The sequence below is a fragment of the Pantherophis guttatus genome, chromosome 5, assembly GCF_059756535.1.
Source record: "Pantherophis guttatus breed Tessera chromosome 5, ASM5975653v1, whole genome shotgun sequence".
NCBI classification, from domain to species: Eukaryota; Metazoa; Chordata; class Lepidosauria; order Squamata; family Colubridae; genus Pantherophis; species Pantherophis guttatus.
The window spans coordinates 24,593,050-24,614,378 of record NC_142067.1 but is presented as its reverse complement, the minus strand read 5'-3'; the positions used below and the strand labels follow the sequence as shown (position 1 = coordinate 24,614,378).

At 38.6% G+C, this 21,329-nt stretch overlaps 1 protein-coding gene across 3 annotated transcripts; it reads left to right on the top strand.

Moving 5' to 3' along the window:
- Positions 1 to 4,041: 4,041 nt before the first annotated feature.
- Positions 4,042 to 20,270, top strand: SLC46A3 (solute carrier family 46 member 3). 3 transcript variants are annotated; one of them, XM_034410827.3, is made up of 6 exons: positions 4,042 to 4,340; positions 8,149 to 8,353; positions 11,451 to 12,315; positions 14,619 to 14,702; positions 15,130 to 15,286; positions 17,488 to 20,270. In XM_034410827.3, the coding sequence occupies exons 2-6, from the start codon at positions 8,162 to 8,164 to the stop codon at positions 17,573 to 17,575; spliced, it is 1,386 nt and encodes a 461-aa protein (XP_034266718.2). In that variant the 5' UTR covers positions 4,042 to 4,340; positions 8,149 to 8,161; the 3' UTR covers positions 17,576 to 20,270. The 3 variants fall into 3 exon arrangements, with proteins under 3 accessions (XP_034266718.2, XP_087750857.1, XP_087750858.1); XM_087894731.1 differs by lacking the exon at positions 4,042 to 4,340 and having other exon boundaries at positions 5,864 to 8,353; positions 17,488 to 19,615; XM_087894732.1 differs by lacking the exons at positions 4,042 to 4,340; positions 8,149 to 8,353 and adding an exon at positions 9,650 to 9,937 and having other exon boundaries at positions 17,488 to 19,615.
- The last annotated feature ends 1,059 nt before the right edge of the window (positions 20,271 to 21,329 follow it).

Sequence of the window (21,329 nt, the reverse complement as noted above, 5' to 3'; positions counted from 1 at the left end):
TACTGACATGTGGGACAGAAATTGATTCCACAGCCTTTTTAGATTACTGACAAATAGCAAGAAAAAGATCTTTTAAATCAATTCTATAGTGGCACTTCTAAGCCTTACAACTCTGAAGTAAGTGAATAGGGAAAATAGCCTTCCCTTCCTTGGAAAGAAATCAATCTTAAAAGCAATAAATAAATTTTATTTTTTTTAAAAAGGAAAAGGATGGAGGTCAGCTTCATCTCTATTTATTTTCCAGAAGACCCTCAATCCCTGGCTTTGTCGTCAGGCCTGGGGTCTCAGTGGACTTGTGGCTCCCTTGCTAATCTCATCTCTTGTGTGCTGCATTCTTTTTAAACTATTTAATATTAATGGACTTTTTCGTTTGTCTTTGTTGTATGCTTCCCACTGTCACTTCTTGTGAAATATATGATGATATAAATTTCATGTATAAAATAGTCATAGGAAAAAATATTCAGTGACAAAGAAAAGGAAAAGTGCTCCTAAAATCATACAGCAATTAGAAAAGGTATCCTGTACAAAACTATAAACTGTAAAAGACAACAGCAATTGACAGAAGATAATGTTGATTTGTTACTAATTTGGAGGAACTTTCAAGTTGCATCCAGAATAATCTACTCAGCATGTAGAGAACATAAATATCAGGAAAGAAATGACCTCCAAATATCATAAAAGTAGTTTCAACACCATTCAGGTTTTGTTGTAATATATTTTGCTCACTTAAAAAACAAAGAACACTCAGAGATATCTTATTTTGTATAATGCGTAAAAAAATGATTGACTGAACTTTGTACAGTTTTAAAAAGGAACTTCTGTGTTCAGTTACTTGGGTATTAATCTAAATGAACTCAGTGCTGTGTTTGTGTAAAAGTATTTGTTTTGTAATTCCTCTAAAGCACTACAAACTAATGCCATGAAAGCGAAGATACAAAATCTACTGACAATCCAAACTGCTGACTTTGCAATGACAAAGTTGAAACTGTTTCACATTTAATATGTGAGTGCAGCAAAATCACACAAACTGATTACAAAGCTAGACATGACCGAGTTGCTAAATTAATCCACTGGTCATTATGTAAAAAATATGACTTACTTGTATCCAAAAAGTCATGGAAACATAAAGTGGAAAAAATTGTTAAAAATAAGGTGAAGATCTGTACTTGTGGGACTTTCGAATATAGACGGATCGTCATTTGGAACACAACACATATTAACAGTTGTTGAAAACCGAAGAGTACAATTTATTGATATCGCTGTACCAGAAGATGCCAGAATCGAAGAAAAAGAACTGGGAAAAATCACGAAATATCGTGACCTGGCCATCAAAACTACGTGATTATGGATGAAACATGTGACAGTGATACCCATTGTCATCGGGGCACTTGGCACCATGTCCAAGAATTTTACAAAGTACATCAAAAAATTGCAGCTTGCTGCAATAACACCAGCGTAACTGCAAAAGACTGCACTACTCAGAACAACATACATTTTAAGAAGATACCTAATTGATACCTAGGATGCTAGCAGCAACCTGTATCAACCATCAGAGCCAGTCTATGATATTTGTGATACATTTTTAAATGTTCAGTTGACTGAGTTTTATTTTAATGAATAATAGTAATAATAGTAATAGTAATAATAATAATAATAATAATAATAATAATAATAATAATAATAATAATAATCAGTTGCCAAACATCTGAATTTTGATCACATGATCATGAGCATGCCGCAAAGGTTGTAACTGTGAAAAATGGTCATAAGTCACATTTTTCAGTGCTGTTGTAACTTTGAACCATCACTAAAAAAACTGTTGTAAGTCAAGAATTCTCTGTACTCCTTCCTGCTCCTCTTTTTTCAACAACCCTATGAAGTGGGTTGGGCTGAGAGTGATTAGCCCAGTCACCAAGCTGGTTTTCATGCCTAAGGGAAGCCTAAAACACCTGGTACCAACAATGTGAAATCTCTGACAGAGAATTCTCCAAAATCACATAATTAACTCCTACAGTCTAAGAGGATTTTGAATCTCGGCCTACATTCAGTTCAACCTATTAAGGCTCCCATATTTTGGCACTATAGTAGAAATAATATACCAACAGGTTTTTAATATTCAATATTATTACTGCTGGGCATTTAGCTTTCACATTGTCTGTCATTTATTATTAGCTCTGTTTCTAGACATTTGTCTATTAATGAGTGATTCTAAAATAGGTTGCAGGCCACTTTGAATCTGGTGGATCTTGAGCTGTTACACTCCCATTAATTACTGTACACAAGGTACTTCATTTCCCAGTTATTTAATCACACAATTCTTTGACTTGTTCAAATTATACTTCACTAACAATTTATAAGCAAGCCCTAACAGGGGATTCTGAAGCTTTGTGTTGCAAGCCTTTCAAATTTGGTCAGCAAAACTTTGATCAATTTGTCTATGCTAAGCCAGCTGCAAACCTTTTCAACAAAAAATAGCAAGGGACAGCCACACAATATTCTGGTTATTTTTTTAAGGACTTCCATGTGGGAAAAACAGCAGAAAATTATCTGGTGCAGAAGCTCTTGCTGGGTTCCTAAGTGAAGAAATCATCTTTAAAGGAACATTGTCTTCAGACATCATGTTTCAGCATAAAGTAATCTGCTCTTGAAAGGTGATGTGTCAACCCAGTGACTAACAAGCCAATCCATGCATATTGTTGAATAAATGATAACTTGTTCAAACATATAATGGTTAACTATAAAGCATAGTTTATAAACCACAACGTTTGCGTTTTCCCAATGCACAATCTCAATATCCAGGATTTATTGTCGATGGAGGCACCAATCACCCTGACCCCCAAATCACTGGTAAGTCAACCACTCTATACAACTGGTGGGAAATAAATACAACAATAAATAAAATCTTAATGCAAGGTGTGAACTTAACATCTACATCAGGGGTGAAATCCAGCAGGTTCTGACAGGTTCTGGAGAACCGGTAGTGGAAATTTTGAGCAGTTTGGAGCAGGGTGGATTTGATTTAAATCGAGTTGATTTAAATCACAATTTAAATCACTAGCAAAAAGGCTTGATTTAAATCAACTCGATTTAAATCATAATTTTTAAAGAGCAACTGTCATCTCTGCTACTCCTTTGACCCACTGTTGACTCACCGATAGTCCCAGTGTTGCAGAATATACAGTCTCATGCTACATAACTAAGCTCCATTTCATGCTGAATAAACTAAATTATTAATGTATCTTAAATAGAAAACTATCTTATGATAGATTTTTACCCAAGTTTTTTATTAAAATACATTTGATAAAAATCAAAAAAATCCGATTTAAATTAAAAAAATCTGATTTTTTTGATTTTTTAAAAAAAATCATTGATTTTTATCCACCCTGGTTTGGAGAACCGGTAGCGGAAATTTTGAGTAATTCAGAGAATCAGCAGATACCACCTCTGGCTGGTCCCAGAGTGGGGTGGGAATGGAGATTTTGCAGTATCCTTCCCCTGCCACACCTACCAAGCTAGACCCCAGAACCGGTAGTAAAAAAAATTGGATTTCACCACTGATCTACATGCCAAAGGGAAATTTGACACCAGCAACTTTCCATGCAAAGTCCCAAAGGTGCTTTTTCAAGGGACTTTCTGGTTTTTCAACGGACTTTCTGGTTTTTCTTTGAAGACGTTTCACTTCACATCCATGCTTCCGCTTCTCATCCAAGAAACGAAACTTCTTCGAAGAAAAACCATTAAGTCCGGTTTTTCCCCCTTGAAAAAAAAAGCACCTTTGGGACAACCACGACTTGAATGACTGAGAATCTCCATAGACATTTCCTTGCAAAGCTGCACTCGTCTGCAGCAGTTCCCACACCCACAACCCACTCGCTGGACTACAAATCACATAACCCCCACCCAGGATCGGCTCTTGGGATGCAGGTTGAGGAGGGAGGCATTTAAGGACTCGCGCTCTCTCCCCTCCAACCCTCTCCGCTTCCCTGCCCCCGCCCCCCACCCCCGCGAACAGAGCGGAGGTGAGCGCAGCCGCAGCAACTCGAGAAGCCGCGTCACGCGTCACGCGCAGGAGAAAGGTCAGTCGCTCGGTCCGAAGGGAGGCCCCGCCCACAGATGGAGTGATATCCGAACGAAGCAATCGCTGTGCTCCTCGCCCTCCAGCTCCCCTAGTGGTGACCCGATGTACCAGCCTTGGAAGTAGAGCCGGCGAGGAACCTGCAGTTCGCCGGCTACAATAGGTCTCTTTCGCAGCCGAGGTGCATCTTCTCTCGGCTCGCGACCGCTCGGATTTCCTTGAACTGCACCAAAGCGCCCAAGCGCTTGGAATCGCCTTTTCGGAGGTGAGAGGCTGGGGTTAGAAAGGAGAGCCGCCGGAAAATAGTGCGGATTTGCTTGCTACCTATGTGCTTGTGCTATGTTCTTGAGCGCCTGGACAAGATAAGGGTTTATTGGCAACGTATGCAATGTTAAAAAAACATTGGGAAATGTTTTTATGTACGATCCGGGAAAATGCATGAAACAGAGAATTAGTCACATTTCTCCTTTCATTTTTTGCCCCCCATTTAAGTTACGACAGCTGCGCTCATGCACGGATCTGGATTTTAATTTAAAATTCCGAAGTGTTTTAAAGTTGTTGTTTTCGTGTGTATTGGTCTATGTTCGGGTGGGAAGCGGTGTCCGCTTTGTTTTCTCAAAACCGATCCGTTAGTCTATAACAGCCGTCATCCCCACCTGGCCAGCAGTTGGCCAGATTGTGTGGGAATTGAATAAGTTGGAACTGAATAATAAGAATATTGCGTTAGACTGCTGTGTGTAATGCAGGAAAGTTTTGGGATCTGACAACCGAAAGCGCTGGCGTTTGCAAGGGATTTTTGTAAAAGGTTATTTCAGGCTCAGAGGTAGTTTAAGGCTCTCCCTTCACTGACTGACTCATTTTATGTTTCTTGAAATTGTTGTGTAAGCTGTATGTCTTGTGAAGATAACAGAATATGTAAAGATGCCCAAATTCCCTTCATAGCACCTTCAGTTTTTTTACAGTATTGTACATGTACTTGTTTATTGAGAAAAACCCTGCTTGGATGAAGCTATAAAAGAACAAGTATTTTATACTTTTATACTTCCTGGAATAAACTGCTTTCGGTAGAATTTCTGTGCGAAACATCTTGACATGTAATAGATTACTAAGGAGCCAATGTTTACATTTGAGTTGTGCTATTACTTTTTGTTCCTGTTCCAAAAAAACCAACCCTCTACTATGGTAGATAAAAATCAGATTTGTGTTTGTTTATTGTTTTAAAATAATTGAGGTTGCTCATTAATACAATTATTCCTAGAGAGTATAGAAAACAATACAATATTAAATATCAAGTGCAGGTTTGAGGAAAGAAAAATACTTCAACAGACATCAAAAGCATTGCACAGAGAAATCTTCAAATATAGTAGAATTTCACAAGTTTGTTAAGATCCCTAAATCTATTAATTGGAGACAAGCAACCAAAATATACTTAGGTTTTAAAAATTCAGGGTTTAGGAATTTGTCACTACCAAAATCCTAAGGCTAATACTGAGAATCCCAATCCTGGATACCTGCAATATCTGTGATATAAATTATTGCTGTTTTTATTAAATAATTGTTGTGGCCTGTCAGCGGCCTGTGCAGCGAGTAGCTGATTCCGACAGCGAGGAGGCTGGTGTGGTGCTGCGCCAGCAGCCTGTGCAGCTGGCACTCGAGTCAGACAATGAGGAGGCTGGAGAAGATGTGGTGCCATAGGCAGGGATTCAGCCAGGGCCTTCAGAACCTCCAGAAGCTCCCATAAGTGAAGAGGAAGAAGAGGAAGAGCCTCTTCTTGATGCATGGGCGTGCAGAGCTGCCAAAAGGCAGGAGTGGCTCCTCAGGAGGAGGTCTCCTCGAGAGTAAGGCTTGGGGCTTGACATACCAGACTTTTGGATTACAATGCTATAACAAATTGAGAACCTAGCAGAATAACATTGCCACTGCAATATCCATATAGGTAACTGCCAGACATTAAAATATGCTTCTCCAAAAGATATTTTTACAACTTCTCTTAAATTTTACAGAGTGTAAGAGACAAGATGAGTTTGCACTTACTGATTTGCTGTTTTTGCAAAACTGAAGGTGGAACTGAAAACCACCAGTATTTATATCTCTGCTGTATGCCAGATTCCAAATTCTACACTTTATAATCCTAAAAATGATTGTGTTAACTCTCTAACTGTTGGAAGACCTGAAAGATCAGGTTAAGACATATAATCATGGAGAAAGTAGGAATTTTATATTTTAACTTGGAGCACTCTGTTTTTGTAATGAAAACATACCAGCTGCAATTGCTCTGTGCAATCACAAACTGAACAAGCTTTGTCTTGAAGTTTGTAACATTTTGACTGTCGATAGAAGATCATATCTGTGCAGCACCTTCCTTAATTTATCAAACAGAATCTGCACATTTATTTTGCAAGATGGGAACAAATGAGAATTATTTTTAGTGTTCTGTAATCCTTATCACTTTGTAGATATAAACCAAGAGAACAAAGCTTCATATCCAGGGGAAGTGATGATATGGGGTGGGATTAAGGTAAATATATTAGCTTTTGGCTACATAGGTATGCATATTTTAGCTCTTTATCTTATTCAGTAGAATTTCTGAAATGATGGATCTAGGCCTCCAGGTGGCAATTTAGAGGGATTTGTTACATTTTTTTTAAAAAAAACCATCAGCCTTGCACAGGAAGTGTGACAGCATTGCCACAGCCTAAACCCACTGAAATTATTAGTTGTATTCATGAGGCGTCACATTGTTTTTAAGGGTTCTGTGGAGTTGCAGTACTTATTATCTCTCTCTCTCTAACTGTTGGAAGACCTGAAAGATCAGGTTAAGACATATAATCATGGAGAAAGTAGGAAGCAACATCAATGTGATAGCATAATCTGTCAGTTTATTAAAATTCTGAGTGTTAACTCGGTGTAAGAACCCTATATTTCTCACTAGGACTAGTGAGAAATAGCTCATTGGAATGCTCTCTAAAACAAGCGAGGCAGGCAAGCGAGCAAAGTTACGTTTTCACGCCTGCTGCACATGCTCAGGATCTAGGTACGTGTGAAATCTTCCCCAGCCTGTGGAAAACAATTTTTCTTCTGAAACTGATCACTGGTGCAAGAAAGTTTGGAGACCACTGCTCTAAAAGTTAGCTGGTTAAAAAAAGACAGGTGGAGCTAAGGCTTCTGAGAGAGAAGCATTGAAATGTCCAGCCTTTTCATCCTATGTCTTCATCATTGCCACTGTATACTGCTCCTTTTTCCAAAGTTCCTGTTAAGTCCTCGGAGTTACGTCCAACCCGTTGATGTCACTGTGGCCGCCCTGCTCTAATTGGTTAAGACGCGAGCAGGCTCGTCGCGGGAAAAACTCAGTTCTCCTATTGGTTCCTTCCGACTGACAGACTGCTATTTAAGCAGCTGTCAGCCGGGCATCGTTCGTTCTGTTATGTACATGTTAGAAGTTGACTGGTTGTTAAATAAAGAGTTGTGTTATGCAAAGCCGAGCCTCCGCGCCCTGTTTGTTCTCTCGGACAAAACAGTTACACTCCAATATTTTTTAAAAAGAACAACTTCTCAATACACTGGCACTTAAAAATTAGAAAGCGACAAATTCTTCTTCAGAGAGTGTCCAGAAGATGCCTAAGACCAAGATTGTAGAACATGTTCAGTAGAGCCCATTGAATTATTTCATTGCATTGCTTACAAATAAAAAGTTGTTCATTATTTTCCTTTTCTTTTGAGTCTTACCAGCTTCTAATGGCAGAAAAAGAAACTGAAAAGCTGAAAATGAAAATACCTCAGTAGAAAGTAAAATTAGCTTTAAAAAGTACAGCATGCACCCTCAAATGTATTTGGTAGAATGCATTATGTATAACGTAACAGGTAAGCCAGATGAGTACAGCATGCTCAGAACATGATTTTTGAATTGTTCATGATTTCCCAGTGACCCCTTTGAATTAAAGAACACAAAATAAATCACCTGCCAACTTTTCCATCATTTGGTTAATGATCGGTGAGAGAATGGTAAGGCATGCATGAATTCTCTTCCTCTGAAAAGGCTAACCTATTGTTTTCTTCCTGAATTACAATTAAAGCAAAACCCCAAGAATGAAGAAAACCTTGTTACTGGAGCCTGCCATTTCCTTATATTTTTTTGCCTATTCTTTGACCACTCCTCTGAAGCAGCAATATGTATACAAGAGGATCTGGGAAGAAACAACCAACTCTACCTTCATAGTTCAAGATAATATGTCTCATTGTGAACTGAATCAAAGCAACCCAACCTATGTGAAGCAAAAGGTAAGATCAGATTATGCACTGGGTGTGCCCTAGATAAAATTAAGCAGAATTAATGATGCATAATAGCAGATCATGTTGAATTTAACATGTTCAGAGAAAGGTTTCACCCTGGCAAAGCATCTCTTCACTTAGCTGCAATTACCGTATTTTTCAGACTATAAAACGCACCAGAGTATAAAACGCACCAAGATTTTGAAGAGGAAAACAAGAAAAAAAAATAGTTCTTGACTTCTGCGTATCTGGTTTTTGCCCTCCCTGGCACCCAGGAGCATTCTGCAGGCCTCCCAAGCCCTCTGTGTATCCTGTTTTTGCAAAAAAATGGACCAGTTTTTCGCGAAAATGGGACACACGGGGCGGGGTTTCAGGAGGCCAAAAATGGCCATATTCAGTCTATAAGACACACCGACATTTCCACCCTCTTTTAGGGGGGGGGGAAAGTGTGTCTTATACTCCGAAAAGTACGGTACTTAGAGGGGAAGCCCCCAGCAAATCTGAGGGCTGTAGAGTAATCCAGAAACAAACAAACAAACAAAAAAACCCATAAGCACTATTTTCCTGGATGCAGTCAATATCACACACACATGCAATTCACTAAGGAAATGCCTTTATCAGCATTGCAAAATAAAATGCAGAAATTATTTTTGAGCTAAAAGTTTTGGAAAAATGCACAACCCTATCCGATTCAGACTCAAATGTGTCCTTTCTCATCTTTCAACTAGCCTCCATTCTGAATTCTCAAGAACATCTCGGGGTTTTCCATAAATTGGGGATAAATACTTTAGCACCTTTTTTCAGAGGCCTTCTGCCATACTGCTGCCAAATAAACTATAGAAATATGTCCAGGGAGTACCCTGGAGTCAAACTGACTCAAGAAATCTTTACAACACAGCTTCCAAATCCAGTATTTCAACAGGTATCCACGTTTCAGCTCTTAGGATTTCTAACCATGCTGCCAGGAAGCAGTTGCTGTACCAATCTATTAAATGGTGAAGGTTGATATGCAGATATATATAAACTTCATTGGATGTTGTCCCAAAGTTAGTAGTGCCTAAATCCCTCTGATTTCCATAACTATGTTTCAAACCACATTGATTTTCGTTTATACGCCATACTAAATTAAGCTAGCTCAATTTATATTAGCTGAGTTACTGGAGTTTGTTTATTTAATGCAGGGATCTCAAACTTGTAGCCCATGGGCCGGATGCGTCACACGCTGGCCACGCCCACCCCCGTTTTAGCGAAGGGGGAAAAAGTCATGTCACGTGACATGATCCCGCGAGTTTGACACCCCTGGTCTAATGTGTCTTCCCACACACACAATCAGTGATGATAATATCCAGAGAAAGTATGGAGGCCATACTGAAATGATTAAATATAGGACTAGAAAATAATATGCTAAAAATAACAGTGATAGATAACTTTAAATCTTTGTTCTTGCTATTACGTTTTCATCCAATGAGCCACTGTGGTGCAGTGATTAGAATGCAGTACTGCAGGCTACTTTTGCTGACTGCCAGCTGCCTGCAATTTGGCAGTTCAAATCTCACCAGGCTCAAAGTTGACTCAGCCTTCCATCCTTCTGAGGTGGGTAAGATGAGGACCCAAATTGTTGGGGGCAATATGCTGACTCTGTAAACTGCTTAGAGAGGGCTGTAAAGCGGTATATAAATCTAAGTGCTATTGCTATTGCTATCTTCTTCCAAGTTCTCAGATCATCATTTTTGTGGCTTTGTTAGTCTTTTTCTTATTTGGCAGATGCTTTTTAACTGTAGTTTGCATTGCTAGCACAACTGTAGGTCCAGGGCTGGATTTTGCATCCAGAAGGTCCAAACTACAATCCCTGACATCTCTGGATAAAGATCGGGAAAGACTACATTTAAAATTCTTGGAAATATCTTTTAGTCAGTTTAGGCTGTTTTGGGCTATAGCAATCCCTTGGTATAAAGTAATTTTTTGTATTTAATTTGAATTTGGAACAAAGAAACATATATTCCAATTACTTTGGCTGGTTTGTTCAAATTGCTTGAAGCATAGTGAACATTAAAAACCCTCACCTCATCCTCTTAAGGGAAGATGGAATATTTCAGGGATTTCACAGTATTTCAGCTGGATAAAGTTGATAATAGAATATAACATATTTGATTCAAGCCTATTTACATGATAAGCAAATTGAATGCTAATCACTTGGACACTGGATAATGTCACAAATAGTATCTGTTACATTTCAAAGCGTGCTAATTCCATAGTTTGTTTATACTACATTCAAATTATGCCTCTGCTTCCCAGCAATTTGCCTCCTTGCAGCAAACAGCCTGTTTCAGTTTCAGCAAAGCCTGATTAGCACAAGAAAAAAAAATCTGCCTCTGCCTCCCTGCAGTTTGCCTCCTTGCAGCAAACAGCAAACAGCCCGCTTCAGCTTCAGCACAGTCTGATTTGCATAAGCAGTTGATCGTTGGTTGGATCAGCCTCCCATAGATCAGCTGTTTCAGGGTGCAGGGATTGCCAGGTGCATGAAGGCGGCAATAGGCAATGGCAATCCCTGCTGATCCACGGGAGGCTGATCCAACCGACAGTCAGCTGTTTGTGCTAATCAGGCTGTGCTGAAGCTGAAACTGAAACGGACTCTTTTTTTTTTGCTGCAAGGAGGCAAATTGCTGGGAGGTAGAGGCCGAAGTATGGGTGGGCGGGGCTACATTTGGTATATAAGGCACACCCAAATTTTCACCCTCTTTTTGGGAGGGGGGGAAGTGTGTCTTATACTCCGAAAAATAAGGTACATATCCAGGATAGATACATTAGATAGCAATTTACTGTCAACTAATATTTCATGCACTGGATAAGTTGGAGTTCAATATATAAAAGGTTTAGTCTAATAAATCCATTACACCATTACAAAGCTCTTTTTAATGTGTTTACTATTTAGCTATCATACCGGTAGCATGGCTTTAGAATATTCATAGTATCTTTGATTGCTGGTTTCTATACACAAAGCTTTGAAGTAAACCAGAATTACTATTTATAGATGAGACCAGAAGTCGAATTATAATCCATACATTGATTGATTTGTCTCTATTCTTGTTTTATTTTCTTCTTTCAGGAAGTCCAAGAAAAAGCCTCTCTCTTTGCTATGAAAACAGATTTATGTGGGGCAATTTTCAGCATTTTGGTGGCCTTTGTCCTGGTGGCAAATGGAGATCGATATGGACGCAAAATCTCATTGGTTCTTCCCCTGATGGGGAGTCTTATCAGCAGCATCTTCCTCTTTGTTATGTCAGATTTATCTTTGCCCCTCTACCTTTTCTTTGTTTTCTCCTTGGTTGGGGGGCTGTTTGGAGACTTGGCTACTTTTCTTGGAGGAGCCTTTTCCTTTGTAGTTGATTGCTGTGAGACTCAGAAACAAAAGACCATCCGAATAGCTGTGGTTGACTTAATCTTTGGATTCACATCCGGATTGGGAGGATTGGTCTCAGGATACATTCTAAAAGAAATAGACTTTATGTGGACATTTGCCATGATTTCTCTATTCCACATGGTCAACATTTTCTATGTCATATTTTGCTTGGATGAAACAGTGAAAGTCTCTGCAATCCAGACACAATCTTGGCGGGAAGGTCTTAAAGACACTCTTTCTGGAGTATATATGCTCTTTAAATCCTCCTCCTGTAAGAAGCGAATTTTAATCATCTTGCTGCTTTGCACATTCATGACTTACCTTTTCACAGTGTTTGGAGGGCTTAGTCTCTATGTGCTATATGAACTGAATGCTCCACTCTGTTGGGACGCCATTTACATCGGATACGGCTCAGCTGTGTCCACCTCAGTCTCTGTGACTGGATTCCTGGGGATTGTTTTCCTTTCTCGGTATCTGAGAGATAGCTACCTTGTTTTTATTGGAATTTTCTCTTATATGGGAGGAAGTATCATGACCGCCTTTGCCAACACTACATTGTTGATGATGTTGGGTAAGTTTCACTTGGTTAAGTTCAAAGATGATGGTAAAACATTTTGATAATGTAGATAGTGTTTTAAAATCTTGGCCACTTTTAAGATATGTGGATCTCAACTCCTAGATTTCTCCAAGTTGGGAAATTCTGTGATCTGATGTCAACATATCTCAGAGGTGCCCAGATTGAGAAATATTGATGTAAGTGATTAGAAAATTGGTGGTGCTTGTTATTTTCTACATTATTTATGGCACTGGTCCAAGACTCAGGTCTTTCTCGTAATCAGCTGCCCAGACTTTTAGTTGGAAATGGCAGGGGATTTAACCAGGACTTTCTGAACACAAGTTTCAACCTCTACATTCCAATTCTGTAATATGCAAGTGAATTTTAGAAATGTTGTGCTTCAAATTATAATTCCCATGCCTTTAGGACAATGGTTCCCAACCTTTCTGGCTTTGTGGACCGGCGGGAGGAGGGGGGGAGGGAATGGTGCTGTGTGAATGATAGGTGCGCATAAGCGCATGCACCTGCCGCTTGTGCAAGTGGAGCTGCGCACTCACCCGTCCCTTGCATTGCCCAGTTCTGAATGGGCTGTGGGCCAATAGTGGATCGTTGCCCGGGGGTTGGGGGCCCACTTTAGGATCTGTAAGGCAACATAATAGCAGCGTAAAATATAAGCTACAATAAAACAACAGCAAGCAGCAAAACTACCAGAGGCAACAATTTATATAAATTATACCAAAAGACCCTCTTGAAATAGCAATAACTTAGCCACTGAAAGCTAGCAGTAAAAGTAAACTTGCTACATTTTTATTGGAAAATAGAGCTGAATCTTCCACTTCCTGTCCCCAGTTTGCAGAAGAGGCCCATAAGAGATACTTGGCTATGTTACATCTATTATTTTCTTGTCTTTTAGTCATTTTCTATAACTAGGGAGATTTCATTCTGTTAGTTCGTCATTTAGGGAATGTGATCACTTTCCATTTTGTCTACTATCCCCACAATGCTTTCAAATAAGATAACATTATAACTAATTTAATACATTTCATGACTTTTGTCCATTTTCTACCATGCCGTACCCCACCTAAACCATGACTGGTGCTATATGGAACTAAGGGAAACAACACCTGTCCGATGTTGCATTTAAAATCAGAATGTAATGAATTCCTTCTTGCAATTGCTATGCACGAATAGTACCTTGCAGCTTCGTATGAGCCATGGTGGCGCAGTGGTTAGAGTGCAGTACTGCAGGCTATTTCTGCTGATTGCTGTCTGTCTGCAATTTGGCAGTTCGAATCTCACCAGGCTCAAGGTTGACTCAGCCTTCCATCTTTCCGAGGTGGGTAAAATGAGGACCCAGATTGTTGGGGACTAGAGGCTGACTCTGTAAACCGCTTAGAAAGGGCTGTAAAGCTCTGAAGCGGTATATAAATCTAATGCTATTGCTATTGCTATCCACATACTACAGTTGAAAATGTGCACACAAAGGAATGTCCAATTTCTACTGAAAAAGATATACATTAAATATTTTGGCTACTATTTTTATTACTCATACAAAATTTCTAAGTTGACAAACATATTGCTTATGACACAGGTGGTCCTCAACTTACAGCCATTCAGTTAGTGACCGTTTAAAGTTACAATGGCACTGAAAAAAATGACTTATGACTGATTTTCGCATTTATAATAGTTTCAGCATTCCCGTGATCGTGTGATCAGAATTTGGGCGCTTGGCAACTGGCATGTATTTATGACAGTTGCTGTGTCCTGGGGTCATGTAATCACCATTTGTGATCTTCCCAGCTGGCTTCTGACAAGCAAAGTCAATGAGGGAAGCCAGATTCTCTTAACAACTGTGGTGAAAAAGTCATAAAGTGAGACACAACTCACTTAACAATTGTCTTGTTTAGCAACAAAAATTTGGGGCTTAATTGTGGTCATAAATTGAGGAATAGCTGTAATGAAAATGTCCTTTTTTTTAAAATTTGATTTATATGCCGCCCTTCTCCAGAGACTCAGGGCAGCTTACAATGCGTTAAGCAATAGCCTTCATACTTTTGTATATTTATACAAAGTCAGCTTATTGCCCCCACAAACTGGGTACTCAATTTACCTACCTTAGAAAGGATGGAAGGCTGAGTCAACCTTGGTGGAGGGCATCTTTTCCCTAATTTAAATCCATGAGGATTTCTGAAAGATGCTACCATGCTTGTTACCCAGATAATTATTTGCTGTTATAGTATTTGTCACAGTATAAATTGATTAGCTATTTGGGGTAATTATGTTAAAGAGTGTTGACTTTTGTGACATCTATTTTGCAGTGAGAATACCATCGATGCTCCTTTTCATACCCATTCCAGTTATTCGAGCCATGTTATCGAAAATAGTTCTTCCTAATGAACAAGGTGAGTTGGGGCTGCAAAAGAATTTATTGCAGGTGTCGAAGGAATTCAGTGAAGTTCCTTGGATTTGTCAGTTTGTATTTTCTCCCTGAAGCAACAGCTCTATATTGTATTGTTATCTTAATTAATTCTAGCACCAATTTTTTTTTAAATAATAAAAATAAAAACAATAATAAAATTGTAATTCTAGCACCAATAACACCATTTCCATTTGGTGAATATAAGTTCCATTCTGCCATTGGATACCCAGATTCATGGCATTGAGTATCATCATCATTAATTTGGTGGCCACCTTTGAAATGTGTAGTGTAATGTAGTGTAGTGTAGTGTAGTTATACACACACACACACACACACACACACACACACACACACACACACACAAATGTCTCGATCTCTGTAATCCAGTTTTTCTTTTTCCTTTTTGGCAGGAGCTTTATTTGCTTGCATTGCCTGCTTAGAGGTTGTGACTGGGACCATTTCAATTACTGTCTTTAATACCATCTATGCAGTGACTGTAGCATGGTTTCCTGGCTTCAGTTTTCTCTTTTCAGCTGGCTTCTGCATAATTCCACTGAGCTTAATGAGGTAAGCAGGGACCATTCATTTTTTTAAGGTTGGAATCTGTTTTGTAATTTCCCAGAAATGTCATCTCCATACAAAAGGGATATTAGTTTTTATTTCTGATTCTCATCGTTCATATTAGTCGTATTTTTCAATCGTAGAAAATGATAGAAAATGTATTATTTTATTTTGATTTGATTTTGTTTGTATTGTCATTTTATCCTTAATTATTTTAATGTGTTTTTTATGGGATAAGCCACCCAGGGTCACTTTGAAAGGAGATGAGCTGCAAATAAATTAAATAAAAATGCTACTCTGTTGTTTTCTATGATGCCCCTTTCCATTTATTCTGTACCAACCTGACTGCCCACACTTCTCAGTCAGAAAAAGGTCTATGGGAGGAATTCCGTCATGATTTAATTGAAGCACACGAAGCTAGGGAGGAGAGATGGCTATTTCCTGAAGAATAGGACTGTCACATACCAGCTATGGACCACCTCTTAACTAAATGGAAGAACATAGAATAACAGAGTTGGAAGGGACCTTAGAAGTCTTCTAGTCCAACCCCCTGCAACATTGCACTATTTTACTTAAGTCCTTTTTTTAAAAAAAATGTTAGAAACAGATTCTCTGATATCAGTTTGAATGAAAACTAACAATAAAACCATAGAAAATTTATCTGCATGATGTTGACCATACCACTATTTGTTTTTATAAATAGAGTACTAGAGAACCCATGACCCCTTGAATCGTCCTTTTAGAGATGTTTCCTTATGAAATTTCTCAGGGCCTACAACAGTGATAGAACTTCTAATGTACTCCCTTCACTGGAAAAATTTGGGATACAATTTAGAGAAGCCTGACTAGGTGGCTCAGTGGCTAAGACACTGAGCTTGTCGATCAGAAAGGTTGGCAGTTCGGCGGTTCAAATCCCTAGTACAAGTCTCCTGCATGAGCAGGGGGTTGGACTAGATGACCTCCAAAGGTCCCTTCCAACTCTGTTACTGTTATTGTATATACCTTCCTTGAAAACAGCCCATGTTGAACTGTGTAGCATGAACATCCGCGCAAGAAATGTTTTATGACATTTTGTATTACATCATAAACTGTTTCATGATCAATTTTATGTGATAAAATGTTTTATAAAATTTGCCAAACATCAATCCCACATGATGGAACTAGTGAGTCCGGGATTTTGGACACATTCTGTAGGTTTGAAGTATCTTGAGGTATTTGAGGTATCTTGAGGTACCACATTTGAGGTATCTTGGTTCAAAAATTGTTGCCCTATGATGCCTTATTTCTACCAGTTGAATGTTGTGGGAATGAGAGTTTTAGAAGTATACACTGTAAATGTAGCATCTATTTAAATTGCAAATATCCACCTTTAAATTGGTTAGGATTTATTACATTTATTTGCCGCCCATCTCACTATGGGGCTGTAGTAGGTAGTTTGCAACAAGAAGAAATAAAAAGAATGTAAACAGAACTAAAATAATAGAATAATATTATTATGAGAATATTTCTAATTGATTCTGAAAATCTGGAGTGTGAAGGTCTTTGAATCTGAAATTCAATGGGCCTGGAGCACAGTGGAGCAGGAGAATTAAGACAAACATCTATTCATGTAGTAATAGAGTTAGAGTTAGATAAATTGAAATCATTTGGCTTGTTTAGTATTTTATCTGGACAGAATAGTCTTGAAAATGACTTGTTTAAAGAAGGTGGGGAAGGAGATAACATTACAGGCATATTAATTTAGGTTTTTTTAAATTATATATTTATTTTACACTTTGAAACTACCCAATAACTAAAGGTCTTGGGGCAGTTTATGATAAAACATGCTAAAAATACAATTTAAATTAAAATATACACAACAAATATAAAATAACTATAAGCTAAAATATTCTAAACAACCACTGAAATTTGCTGTTGTCTATTTGAGTTCCCCCCCCCCTGCAATATTCAGTTGTCCTGGTGAAAGCATATTAAAGTGTCTGAAACGCTCTTAACAATTTAGAGCCACCTTTAGTCTTAATCTAAAAATGGCACAATGGACATTTTCTTCCTAAATTAACTTCAAAGAAAAGAAAGATTGTGTCTCTTTCGTGATAAAGAGAATTCTAGGCCTTTTGCATTACAATTTATGACAGTTTTCTGGCTTATGTTTCTTTTCGGTTGAATTAATATGTCTTATCTCCTTTCTCCCCCCACCCCCACCCCAGTTGGTTTATGTATGTTACTCGGCATGAAGAGGACTATGCGCAACTCCCAATTGAAGAGGGCTGTCCTGGCCAGAATGACAACAGCTGAACAGAGAATACACCTAGCAGCTACTGCTCTCACGTTCTATAATGGCTTGACCTGTGCATGGGGTTGCCAGAGTTTCAGTGCTTTCAATGGCTCCACTTTGAGAATTCCGCAATAATTGATTGGCTCAAGTTTGCTTGCTGCCCTGTTGCACATTGCCCTTTGATCCAAACTAGGTAAAGCCATAGGTCTACTAAAAAAATGTATTTGCTTTGTCAGATCACAGATTATAAAATTATTATGATAAATAAGCAAGTTATGCTTAAAATATTGATTGGATTATATGTGTTTTCTAATCCACCCACTAATCTGTATCCTGAATTCAAAATTCTCAAGATTTATTTATTTAGGTCAGTAAGGTTAATCCTTCATGATCACCCTATGAAGTAAGTATCTCTTCTTTTTTTTGTCTCTGTCGGAATTCTTTAACCTCTATTATATTCATTGGCTCCTCTTTTAACAAATGCATAGGTTTAGACAGAAAGTGTAAAGTAGTTAGTAAGAGATTGGGCTGGAACTGGGGAGAATTACCGTGTTTCCCCTAAAATAAGACATCCCCTGGTAATAAGCCCAATCGGGCTTTTGAGCGCATGCACTAAAATAAGCCCGCCTCCCAAAAAATAAGCCCTCCCTGAAAATATTTAAACACATGCACAGCTGGTCCCTGCCATTTCCTCTGGTTAGGGTTAGGGAGACAGAGCTGGAAATCAGGTAAGACAGCAAGAGGAGCCCTGTCTTGCTCCACACGCCCCAAAATAATAAGACATCCCTGAAAATAAGGCCAAGCACTTATTTCAGGGTTCAAAAAAATATAAGACAGGGTCTTATTTTCGGGGAAACAACGGTAGATAAAGTCTGCTCTCAGCCATAGTGCAGTCGGATCCAGACTTAATCAGACTTAACTTCACTGGTTATTGTGGAGAAAACAAGGAAGGCCACAGTGCATATTGACTTAAAGGCTAAGAACGGAATGTAATAACGGTAAAGTTCAGTGATTCGTATTCCTTATAGGAATTGAAAAGCAAAGAGAAGGAGTGGTGAGCCACCCAGTAAATCATAACCCTCCATTCTCCTAACTTACTTAGTTTTGTAAAGAGGGTATTATGTAGAACACGGGTGTCAAACTTGCGCCATCATGTGACGTTTCATGACGTTTCTCCCTTTCACGGAATTGGGGTGGATGTGGCCTGTGCGTGATGCATCTGGACCACGGGCCACCAGTTTGACACCTGTGATGTAGAAGATACAGCAAAAATCATACATTTGCACTCTAGGATGGAAAAAAGGGTCAGCCAATAGGCAAACATAGCTTTTTAGTTGAGTCCAAAAATCTGTAAACTAAAATTTCCTTCAGAAAATAGAAAGCATATCTTTATTGAGAAAAAAACAGAGTTTTCTGGCAGAAAAACTGGAAGGAAGGAAGGAAGGAAGGAAGGAAGGAAGGAAGGAAGGAAGGAAGGAAGGAAGGAAGGAAGGAAGGAAGGAAGGAAGGAAGGAAGGAAGGAAAATGAATGAATGAATGAATGAATGAATGACCAACAGGCATGTCCTGATCCAACAGAACTGTATAAATTTCTCTTACGTAGTTGAGAAATCCTTGCTTGAATACTTGCCTCTACCTCAAATTTTTCTTAGCAATTATAATGAGCATAAAATCATAGCAATACTGTAAAGACTTGGAATCCAAATGGGTACCATTTGTATCCCCTGTACATGTGTATTTTGAACAAAGGGATATGGGAATGAGGGGAAGAGTAAACTCAACTGAAAACCTCTCTTCTTATTGCACATGGTCTCTGAAAGCCTTTGCCTCTTGATTTTATGAAACCAAATAGATTCTTCTCAACAGAGAAGAATCATGCCTAAGGCACCAGGCTAGAAACCAGGAGATTGTGAGTTCTAGTCCCACATTAGGCATGAAAGCCAACTGGGTGACTCTGGGCCAGTCACTCATTCTCAGCCCAGCCCAGCTCACAGGGTTGTTGCTTTGGAGAAAATAGAGGAGTAGTATTAGGTATGTTCACCTTGCGCTATTTATAAAAATAATAAGAGATATATAAATATTAGAATATTAACAGAAAAATATGTTGCCACTACCTGATGTTTGCCACCTTCTGTTAAATCCTTAAAATGTGCTCACTGCACTTCTGCCCTAATGTATTAAAAGTGTACAACTTTAGTCATGCTAGTCACATGACCTATCAAATCACATGTGCCAAAAAGACAATTAATCCGCAATATTTCTTCTGTGTTGTTTCTTTTGAAGTGCACTATGTAATTTGACATAAGAAATAGACTTTTAATGGTATTTTGATTTTGCTTGGGAACTGGCAAGTGGTAGAGCCATGCATCAGTGATTTTAGGAGAATTTTACTATGAATAATGGAAGTGACATACACAGGGTCCGCAGTGCTTGTACTGCAATATATAACTGCCTGCAGAGCAGGTTATTTATTATGCCTTCAGGCTGCCATTGAAGACAATATTTAAACTGAGGTGAAATGAGAAGCGGGTAGCCTAAATGCATCAGCAGCGAAGTGCACTTGATAATGTATTGGCTCCATTGAACACTGTGGTTTCTGGGTAATTCCATATAGGGTTGTACCTTACAATCTTTAGTGGGTTGTGGTTTTTGTATTTTTGTAAGTATATACCATTTTATTGTTGTTAATAAAGACTAAAAGCTATGATTAGAGAAGCAGTCTTGTGTTCTGTTGCCCACTGTTGCAATTATGTATATTTTGTAATCTTTCTCATGTGTTTTTAATATAATTCTTATATAAATATATTTTCCATTTGGCTCAGAAACCTTTTGCATTTTTATGCTTCTGCGATTAAACCAAAGATATGCATCTAATTGGTCTACAGCTATTGTTTTAAATTGCCATGTAACTATACAATTATGCTTCTCTTCCAAGATGTTGCAAGCGCATAGGTCATTGTACTTGCTCAATGCTACTGTGAGACGTGAATCTATTTCTATACCTATGTGTGAGTAATCTAATCTAAAAAGGCTAACTCATCCCAACGCCATAGAGCATTCAAGGCAATGAAATAAAAGCAATTCCTAGCACTTTGGTCTGCATTTCAAGGAATCCCATTCAGTGCCTATAGGAAAAGTTCTGCGAATGGCTTAGTGGATTTCCTGTAACTCCATGTGCGTATTGTTTTGTTTTCACATTATTTTGTAGTGTTCTGCTGCCGCATCTTGAAAGTTTCTCACATGAGCAGCACTGAGATTTAAACTGGAACCATCTTCAGATGGATTTTATACATGGAACCAAATGTGAGGAAAACGTTTTTGCTTCCTGCCACTTGCTCAGACTGTTGAGGCTCTTTTATTCCACATGCAGAACTAGACGCTGGGAGCAATCCATTCTGGCAAATTAAATTCAGCTGTTTTTTGGTTTCTAGTAGATTCCTGAAGCTACCACTGAATGTTCAATGTGTTTCTGTTGGTAATTGTGTTTCACGTAGCCGTTGATGACTTTAGGGAATAGGCAACAGATTGTGCACATTTCCCCATCCTTTCCCCAGTCCTTTCCTAATTTACAAGTAAGTAGCCCCAAAATGCTTGTTAACCTGCTTGTCAGTGTGTGCCAGGAATGGAGAAACCCAAGCTGAAATCCAGCCTTAGTTATATTAGAAGACAAAAAGGAAACTACATACCCTGCTTTCTTCTAAAAGCAAGAGTGCCTGCCAAGGAAATGAGGCTCAATATAAAGGTATTATTTCAGGTAGACAAAAGAATGTATTA

What these genes read in the sequence shown, in the direction of transcription:
- SLC46A3 (XM_034410827.3), top strand. Translation starts at nt 8,162, where the DNA reads ATGAAGAAAACCTTGTTACTGGAGCCTGCCATTTCCTTATATTTTTTT. An exon ending in TACATTGTTGATGATGTTGG is followed by an intron (nt 12,316 to 14,618) that starts GTAAGTTTCACT and finishes TCTATTTTGCAG; the next exon opens with TGAGAATACCATCGATGCTC. An exon ending in AGTTCTTCCTAATGAACAAG is followed by an intron (nt 14,703 to 15,129) that starts GTGAGTTGGGGC and finishes CCTTTTTGGCAG; the next exon opens with GAGCTTTATTTGCTTGCATT.